Source organism: Poromitra crassiceps (assembly GCF_964638095.1).
Source record: "Poromitra crassiceps genome assembly, chromosome: 8".
NCBI lineage: Eukaryota > Metazoa > Chordata > Actinopteri > Beryciformes > Melamphaidae > Poromitra > Poromitra crassiceps.
The window spans coordinates 22,100,818-22,111,082 of record NC_139629.1 but is presented as its reverse complement, the minus strand read 5'-3'; the positions used below and the strand labels follow the sequence as shown (position 1 = coordinate 22,111,082).

Below are 10,265 nucleotides of genomic sequence, written 5' to 3'. Positions count from 1 at the left end.
TGATTTTATTTATTTACTTGTGGCAGCAGAGCCCGCTGTTGCTGCTGCTCAGCAACTTTCTACATATTGGGGCTTTAAAGGATGGGTTTACCGATGGGGAATATGAATATATATTAATTCTTAAAAAATCTTAAATTTCGAATCTGTTGAAATTTTTGAAATTGCTTGTTCACAGCCAGAGAAAAAAAAAATGAAAAAAAAAAAAAAAAAAAATGGGCCAGGTGACGCGTTTCGACGCGAAACGCGTCACCTGGCCCAATTTTTTTTTTTTTTTTTTTTCATTTTTTTTTTCTCTGGCTGTGAACAAGCAATTTCAAAAATTTCAACGGATTCGAAATTTAAGATTTTTTAAGAATTAATATATATTCATATTCCCCATCGGTAAACCCATCCTTTAAGCAATGTCATTTCTGTTGTCTTGGTTGCTTGCTCTGTTCTGTAGGCCTACCTGGAGGTCTTTTGCTGCTGCTGTAAGCTGATGGAAGGGCAGGGAGCTGCCAGAACAGAGCCATGGTTCCAAACATCACTTCTGCTAATGTCAATACAACTTTCTATTTGACTCAAGTGGTCCTGACTGAGCTGATGTGGCTGCAAAGATCAGTAGGAAACTGATATATAGATAGATAGATAGATAGATTCATATACGCAGTGAAAAGCCATTAGAAGAAGAAGAAGAAGAATGATGTTGAGATCTCAAATGCCTCTCCTGCTGTGGGTGTTGAATCTGCCGATCTCAAATGCCTGCGCCGCTGGCTTTGAAACAGTAACAGAAGCGCTAGCCGCTAGCTTGTTGCTACATGCTGAAAATGATTGATGTGGATTGTGCAATGAAGCCAGTGTGCATGGTACTCTCGGTGGATGGCTTTGTAAAGGTATTAAACAGCCTTTTCTTCCATGCTAGTCCACAGTGGAGCTATTACCAGCCAGACCCTCTCCTGCTGCAGGGGCAGAATCAGTCCATTGACCTCCCAGTCTGGCCGGGGCCCACCTGTGTTTGGCTCTGCATTGGTTGAGGCTCCTCAGCCTTTAGATTCTGCTGAATCTTCTGGGGCTCCGCTCTCTCAGCCTGCGACATCCCCTTTGGCTCCGTCTTCCGAGTTTGGAGCATCCGCTGAGACTCCACCTTCAGAGTCTGCAGCATTCCCTTTGGCGGCGCCTTCAGAGTCTCCAGCATCCGCTGAGGTTTCACCTTCAGACTCTGCAGCGCCCTCTGTAGTTGTCTGTCGGTCTCATCGGTCTGGCCGTTCACGTGGCAAGTCTCATCGGACGCCAGGTGGCGCCCGGAGAGGGGGGGTACTGTTAGGTGATGTCATACCTACATCTCATGAATACGAACTGTTAGATGATGTCATGACTACATCACTCGACGCTGTTAGGATGTCATCATTGGGATGTCGACAGTGATGATGTCATAATTATGATCATGTCATCTTTGATGGTCTCACTGATGATGTCATAACACAATGTGATGTCATATTCGGGACCTATAAGGGTTGGCTCTGCTAGTCCTCTCTTCGAACCTGGCTGACTCAGCTATCAAGTGCTACAGCGATCCTCACCGCAAGATGACATCACAATGCTGTCGGTGACATCATCGAACAAGTGTCCAGTTTCCTCGTCCAGTGCTCTGGTGTTTTCTCAGCAGCCCAGTACTTATAACACTGATGACAGTGATGTCAAAATGTCATCATCAGTGATGTCACTAAATGTGTCTGTGCCTGTAACAGTGATGTCATAAATCCCTCCCTGCTGAGGTGATAAAGGGATGGCTCTTGTTCACATCCTGGACAACATGCTGCTCTCTGCGAAACTCAAGCTCTTAGTTGTGGTGTGTGTGTGTGTGTGTGTGATTGTGGTGTGTCTGCCAGTGAGTGTTGTCAATGCTGCACGGCATCACAAGGAGGAACTGAAGCTGTTTAATGAAGTTAAAGGAAACTTTGATAAAACAGCAGAACACATTAAGGTCCAGGCCCGACGCACAGAGAGGCAGATTAAGCAGGAGTTTGAGAAGCTTCACCAGTTTCTACAAGAGGAACAGAGGGCCAGGATCGCTTCACTGAGGGAGGAAGAGGAGCAGAAGAGTCAGACGATGAAGGAGAAGACTGAGGGTCTGAGCAGAGAGATAGCAGCTCTTTCAGACACAGTCAGAGCCATAGAGAAGAAGCTGAGAGCTGAAGATGTCTCAGTCCTGCAGAACTACAAGGCTACAGTGGAAAGAGTCCAGCGCCCCCTGCTGGAAGATCCACAACTGGTCTCAGGAGCTCTGATAGACGAGGCCAAACACCTGGCCAACCTGAGCTTCAGAGTCTGGGAAAAGATGAATGAGAAGGTCTCTTACACTCCTGTGATTCTGGACCCAAACACTGGCAGAGTCAGACTATCTGAAGATCTGACCATTATAAGAGGACCTTTTGGAGGGCCATACACGGTTCTCGACAACCCAGATAGGCTTGACTGGTGGGCTGTCTTGGCCTCTGAAGGCTTTAACTCAGGAACTCACAGCTGGGATCTTGAGGTTGGAGACAGTAAATATTGGACCCTGGGTGTGTTATCAGAGTCTGCCCACAGGAAGGGTGTGATATTGGATGGAATATGGAGAATATCGTTCAGTGCTAGAGCAGGTAAATACAGAACATTCCCAAGTCCATTCACTGCTTACTCAGTGAAGAAGAAGCTCCAGAGGGTCAGAGTGAGTCTGGACTGGGACAGAGGAAAGCTGTCATTCTCTGATCTTGATACTAACACACACATACACACCTTCACATACACCTTCACTGACAGGATGTTTCCCTACTTTGACACTAGTCTGCATATGAAGATGTTACCAGTGAATGTCTCTAACAGTGCAACAGCAAAGTTGGGGGTGTGTCCCTCAACTAACATGTAGAGCACTTGAAGCGCTGGTGCTGAGCTGAAATTAAAAAAAAATATGCCGTGGCAACTAGGGGTTTGTGGGACCCAGAAAATCACTGAAAATGGTCAGAAACCCTGGCGGGGGGAATGAGTTAACGGAGGAGCCCTTCACGAAGGTGAAGGCGCGTTGTTGCTCAGGAGGGATGAGGAGCGGAGGAACATGAGACGAGGCGCAACAGCCAAGATTGAGAAGCTGTGAGAAACACCGGAAAATTTGAACGAAAGAAGAACCAGATCTAGAGTGAGACCATCCAATGTGCCGCAAGGCATCATCCTGTCTGCCGGAAAAGCCATTAGAACAGTGATCCTCACTATTTCTTCGATGAGAGCCGCACTGGCAGGACAAAGTCAATAGGAGAGCCACTTTTACCACAAAACACCAAAAGCCACCCCAACCAAGCACATCTGCATACCATTTTTTTGTGTTTTATTGTTTTCCACACACACACACACACACACACACACACACACACACACACACACACACACACACACACACACACACACAGTTTCCCCTAGAAAATCTTTCAGGCCTGGAGGGATTTCGAAACGTACCCCGACCGCAACGGTGGGGGCCGTCAGTGGGAGCCGTCGCTGGCGACGCTAAAGTTTTAGTTAACCTGTTCACATCTATGTTCGCAATGGCATCCCAAGTATCATACTATTATGGGATGCGATGCGAACAGTTGTATTATGGGATGTGCGTTTCCCAGGCAACGACACACGTTGACACGTTTTGGAACCACGCTGCACGCTGGCACAATACTCCTAAAAGCAAAATGTTTATTGTTTTGAATGATTTGGCACCTTCTATTACTGTCAACACCAGTATTAGTGTAGTGTAATAATATGCCATAAAGGTTTATTGAAATTTTGGGGAGAGCAGGGGGGGAGGAAATAAAATAAAAAAAATCTAAAAAAACAAAAAACAAAAAATTTCTTAGAGCCGCCAGCGTCTTGCGAGCTGCGCAATGAGGAACTAGGCATTAAAAGAAGAAGAAGAAGGTGATGTCGAGATCTCTGCTGCTGTGGGTGTTGAATCTGCCGATCTCAAATGCCTGCGCCGCTGCCTTCGAAACAATAAGAGAAGCGCTAGCCGCTAGCTCGTTGCTACATGCTGAAAATGATTGATGTGGATTGTGCAATGAAGCCAGTGTGCATGGTACTCTCGGTGGATGGCTGTGTAAAGGTATTAAACAGCCTTTTCTTCCCTGCTAGTCCACAGTGGAGCTATTACCAGCCAGACCCTCTCCTGCTGCAGGGGCAGAATCAGTCCATTGACCTCCCAGTCTGGCCGGGGCCCACCTGTGTTTGGCTCTGCATTGGTTGAGGCTCCTCAGCCTTTAGATTCTGCTGAATCTTCTGGGGCTCCGCTCTCTCAGCCTGCGACATCCCCTTTGGCTCCGTCTTCCGAGTTTGGAGCATCCGCTGAGACTCCACCTTCGGAGTCTGCAGCATTCCCTTTGGCTGCGCCTTCAGAGTCTCCAGCATCCGCTGAGGTTTCACCTTCAGACTCTGCAGCGCCCTCTGTAGTTGTCTGTCGGGCTCATCGGTCTGGCCGTTCACGTGGCAAGTCTCATCGGACGCCAGGTGGCGCCCGGAGAGGGGGGGGTACTGTTAGGTGATGTCATACCTACATCTCATGAATACGAACTGTTAGATGATGTCATGACTACATCACTCGACGCTGTTAGGATGTCATCATTGGGATGTCGACAGTGATGATGTCATAATTATGATCATGTCATCTTTGATGGTCTCACTGATGATGTCATAACACAATGTGATGTCATATTCGGGACCTATAAGGGTTGGCTCTGCTAGTCCTCTCTTCGAACCTGGCTGACTCAGCTATCAAGTGCTACAGCGTTCCTCACCGCAAGATGACATCACAATGCTGTCGGTGACATCATCGAACAAGTGTCCAGTTTCCTCGTCCAGTGCTCTGGTGTTTTCTCAGAAGCCCAGTACTTATAACACTGATGACAATGATGTCAAAATGTCATCATCAGTGATGTCACTAAATGTGTCTGTGCCTGTAACAGTGATGTCATAAATCCCTCCCTGCTGAGCAGAGGTGTAGTGCTATCTTGAGAAGTGAGGGAACGCACCTATTTGCGGAACACCCCCCTCCCCCAGCACACACACACTACACTGACACACACACATAATTTATTGTGTCCTCTAGACACTGCAGAAGTAGCCCATGACAGAGTCAGTTATCACAAACAGCTAAGCTAAACAAGTCTCAAGCATCACGCAAGTTGCACAAGGCTGCATAATTGATCATTTGGCACGGCGGCTGGCATTTTTAGCAAGTAACTTACCATTTTGTGGTGAATTCTGGCGTTGCAAATTGCAATCTGGTGATTAACGCTAACTTTTGATTAGCGTTAATTGAAAATAAATCTCGGTAATGTAACACCGCTTGCGCATGTGCAGAAACTGAGAAACCGGACCGGTGTGCTTCCTTGTGTAGCTGATTTGGCCCAGGGGGCGTGTGCCTGCCTGGTGCCAAAACAGCTTTTAACATTGTTTCTAAATGATTGTAAACGTACCTTTTTCGCAACTGGTCCGAAAAATGAAAGGATGTTTGGCTGCCTTTTCATCTTTACTTGTTATCTCGTCAGGTACTGGGAGAAAAAAAACCATTTTGATGCTTAAAATGCCACTACTAGCTAGTTAAGGTGGACCGGTGGAGTGTTTCCCTCTTCCTTCAAGCCAGAGTTGATACCATGTGAATCATTCAGCCCACCTTAAATTTAAGGTGGAACGTTTCCTTCTTCCTTCAAGCCACGACTCACGAGTTGATGCCATGTGAATCATTCAGCCCACCTTAAATATAGACGAATGACAACTTTGTCCAGATTCACTCGTTTTATTGGCTCCACATACACACACACGTTGACACACACAAAACACTGCTTGGAGAAGTATGGGAACGCCGTTCCCACGCGTTCTGCCGGGACTACACCACTGCTGCTGAGGTGATAAAGGGATGGCTCTTGTTCACATCCTGGACAACATGCTGCTCTCTGCGAAACTCAAGCTCTTAGTTGTGGTGTGTGTGTGTGTGTGTGTGATTGTGGTGTGTCTGCCAGTGTGTGTTGTCAATGCTGCACGGCATCACAAGGAGGAACTGAAGCTGTTTAATGAAGTTAAAGGAAACTTTGATAAAACAGCAGAACACATTAAGGTCCAGGCCCGACGCACAGAGAGGCAGATTAAGCAGGAGTTTAAGAAGCTTTCCAGTTTCTACAAGAGGAAGAAGAGGGAAAAGTGGATTTTATGCAACAATTTGGAGGGGGGGAGACAATGCACGTGAGGTTGGTAAATGTCAAATCCCATCGCAGCTGTCAGTGGTAGTGGGTAAATATGACCAATATATTTGTTTGTCTACTATTGTTTTGAGGAAGAAATACTGTACAGGCTTTTACCCATAAATATGTGTGTGTGTGTGTGTGTGTATATATTATATATATATATATACCCTATATACCGTATATACCCTAACCCTAACCCGTAAAGAAATAGGACCCCTAAAACCTAACCCTAACCCGTAAAAAAATAGGACCCCTAAACTGACAAAAATTAGACCACGGACCCCCATTTGATAGGATTTTGTCCCACGGTCCCCCATATGATAAGATTGATGCTTTTAGATGTTTTATTACAAAAAGTGTATAAAACTCATCACCAAAATAGTCATTGTGTTACTTATGAATGGAATTATAGCGAAAATAAATTACCCCCCTTTTGGCTGGGGACCCCCTGGAACCCCTGGGGGTCCCCGGACCCCCATTCGAGAACCACTGCACTGGATTATTAGATTTCACAGTGGACATGCAGGGTCATAATTTTGTGCCAGCACAGATCAAGTATAACCTTGCACGGCAGCTGGATTCGCGCAAGTTCTTGAAGATCAGATCACGCAACGAAAACAAAAGCATCCCTCTGGCAGTGTCTGGATAGATCAAGCACATGACCTAACAAAACCATCCCTCTGGCAGTGTTAGGATCAAGCACATGACCTAACAAAACCATCCCTCTGGCAGTGTTAGGATCAAGCACATGACCTAACAAAACCATCCCTCTGGCAGTGTTAGGATCAAGCACATGACCTAACAAAACCATCCCTCTGGCAGTGTCAGGATAGATCAAGCACATGACCTAACAAAACCATCCCTCTGGCAGTGTTAGGATCAAGCACATGACCTAACAAAACCATCCCTCTGGCAGTGTTAGGATCAAGCACATGACCTAACAAAACCATCCCTCTGGCAGTGTTAGGATCAAGCACATGACCTAACAAAACCATCCCTCTGGCAGTGTCAGGATAGATCAAGCACATGACCTAACAAAACCATCCCTCTGGCAGTGTCAGGATAGATCAAGCACATGACCTAACAAAACCATCCCTCTGGCAGTGTCAGGATAGATCAAGCACATGACCTAAAAAAACCATCCCTCTGGCAGTGTCAGGATAGATCAAGCACATGACCTAACAAAACCATCCCTCTGGCAGTGTCAGGATAGATCAACACATGACCTAACAAAACCATCCCTCTGGCAGTGTCAGGATAGATCAAGCACATGACCTAAAAAAACCATCCCTCTGGCAGTGTCAGGATAGATCAAGCACATGACCTAAAAAAACCATCCCTCTGGCAGTGTCAGGATAGATCAAGCACATGACCTAACAAAACCATCCCTCTGTCAGTGTCAGGATAGATCAAGCACATGACCTAACAAAACCATCCCTCTGGCAGTGTTAGGATCAAGCACATGACCTAACAAAAGCATCCCTCTGGCAGTGTCAGGATAGATCAAGCACATGACCTAACAAAAGCATCCCTCTGGCAGTGTCAGGATAGATCAAGCACATGACCTAACAAAACCATCCCTCTGGCAGTGTCAGGATAGATCAAGCACATGACCTATGCAAAGTGAAAATTGTGCTGGGCACGACTGGATTTTTCCCTTCCTGCACATCTTCTGCAATTTTGTAGCTTGCCCATGACATTGCTGTCATGTCATGGCCATTTCGTGGCTAAGCTGGCAGTGGGCACACATTCAAAAGTGTTTCCAATCATAAGCGACAGTGAAAAGGTTGAGCAGCGCACATTTAACAACTGAAATTTGCAGACTTCTCTCCGACTGTCGTTGTTCATGGGCGCGTGCACACACACACACACACACACACACACAAATTGAGCCGCACGCCCTTGTATGGGCATAGGTGGTTTAGTTTAGGAGAGGACAGGAGACATGGTGGAGGTATGACAGAAGAGGAGAGGAGAGGAGAGGACAGGAGACAGAGCTCCAGCACGCAGAGGTCTGCCCATCGCTGTACAAGGTACCAGGCGTTCTTCTTTCCGCTACAGTAAGCATGACAGGAGGAGGTAGCCTATAGGAGAGCCGTGATAATCTATCTTAAATTCCCTGCAGCTGTTTGGCAGCCTATATAACAGTTTGTGCTTTCAGACCTTGCTGCTGAATCTTGACTCACCTCCACGCAACCCAAGCTCCTGATCTCCTCATGTTTTGGATTCCTGCCTCTGTGTGATGTTTCCCGAGTTGAAGCAACTTTAAAAGACTGTTCCTTAGTTTTTCTTGTCGGCCGTCCAACCCAGTCTATCTTTAGTTTTCCCACTGTGTTTTTGGCAGTTGTTCTTGTTTGTTTTGGTGCTTTTGCAAAGTCAGTAAAAAGACTAAACTTCATCCTGTGTCTGTCGTCTCTGCATCTGAGTCCAAAAGCACAGCGTTACAGGTGGAGGTACGGCAGAAGTGTGGGTCCTGCTGGGATTCCAGATCCCTCTGTCCTCTCATGAATACAACAACTAGAGCAGACAGACAGATAGTCAGATAGTCAGATAGACAGGCAGACAGACAGGCAGACAGACAGATAGTCAGACAGACAGATCTATACATAGATAGATAGATAGATAGATATATACATACATGTACATACATGTACATAGATAGATAGATAGATAGATAGATAGATAGATACATAGATAGATAGATAGATAGATAGATAGATAGATAGATAGATAGATAGATACATACATAGATAGATAGATAGATAGATAGATACATACCGGTAGATAGATACATAGATAGATAGATAGATAGATACATAGATAGATAGATAGATAGATAAATAGATAGATAAATAGATACATAGATAGATAGATAGATAGATGGATGGATGGATGATGGATGGTCTAATTAATTAATAGCTTCCCGACAAGTAAGGGTGAAGTTGTGGGATTGGCAGCCCGTAACTTCCTCCCAAAGTGTTCCAGTTTTAGCCTTAACCAAGTTGTTTCAGTTGCCTGACCTTAACCAAGTGGTGTCCCTGAAGCGTATCACCTGCTCATACAGTATATCATTTCAGGGGGAGTCATTAGAAATCGACTTGTTCTGTTGTTTTCGGTATGAGGACGTGTTGAGCATGAATGAACGGATGTATAATGAGGGGCATCTGAGACAGGTGGAGAAGCAGTGAGAGGCGACAGAGAGGAAGGACCAGAGGATGCAGGAGGAGAAGCAGTGAGAGGCGACAGAGAGGAAGGACCAGAGGATGCAGGAGAGAAGCAGTGAGAGGCGACAGAGAGGAAGGACCAGAGGATGCAGGAGAGAAGCAGTGAGAGGCGACAGAGAGAAAGGACCAGAGGATGCAGGAGAGAAGCAGTGAGAGGCGACAGAGAGGAAGGACCAGAGGATGCAGGAGAGAAGCAGCGAGAGGCGACAGAGAGAAAGGACCAGAGGATGCAGGAGAGAAGCAGTGAGAGGCGACAGAGAGAAAGAACCAGAGGATGCAGGAGAGAAGCAGTGAGAGGCGACAGAGAGGAAGGACCAGAGGATGCAGGAGAGAAGCAGTGAGAGGCAACAGAGAGAAAGGACCAGAGGATGCAGGAGAGAAGCAGTGAGAGGCGACAGAGAGAAAGGACCAGAGGATGCAGGAGAGAAGCAGTGAGAGGCGACAGAGAGGAAGGACCAGAGGATGCAGGAGAGAAGCAGTGAGAGGCGACAGAGAGAAAGGACCAGAGGATGCAGGAGAGAAGCAGTGAGAGGCGACAGAGAGAAAGGACCAGAGGATGCAGGAGAGAAGCAGTGAGAGGCGACAGAGAGAAAGGACCAGAGGATGCAGGAGAGAAGCAGTGAGAGGCGACAGAGAGAAAGAACCAGAGGATGCAGGAGAGAAGCAGTGAGAGGCGACAGAGAGGAAGGACCAGAGGATGCAGGAGAGAAGCAGTGAGAGGCGACAGAGAGAAAGGACCAGAGGATGCAGGAGAGAAGCAGTGAGAGGCGACAGAGAGAAAGGACCAGAGGATGCAGGAGAGAAG

The 10,265-nt window shown here is 46.6% G+C and overlaps 2 protein-coding genes across 2 annotated transcripts in view; one reads left to right on the top strand and one right to left on the bottom strand.

Annotated features, from left to right (window-relative positions):
- lamc3 (laminin, gamma 3) overlaps nt 1-10,265 on the bottom strand; it is a gene marked incomplete at its 5' end in the record, with an annotated part of 191,099 nt that overhangs the window by 54,626 nt on the left and 126,208 nt on the right. The window lies entirely within an intron of this gene.
- Nucleotides 1,766-2,887, top strand: LOC310781557 (E3 ubiquitin-protein ligase TRIM35-like; the record flags this gene model as incomplete). The annotated part of the gene is made up of 1 exon (XM_083642189.1): nt 1,766-2,887. The coding sequence occupies one exon, from the start codon at nt 1,766-1,768 to the stop codon at nt 2,885-2,887; it is 1,122 nt and encodes a 373-aa protein (XP_083498315.1).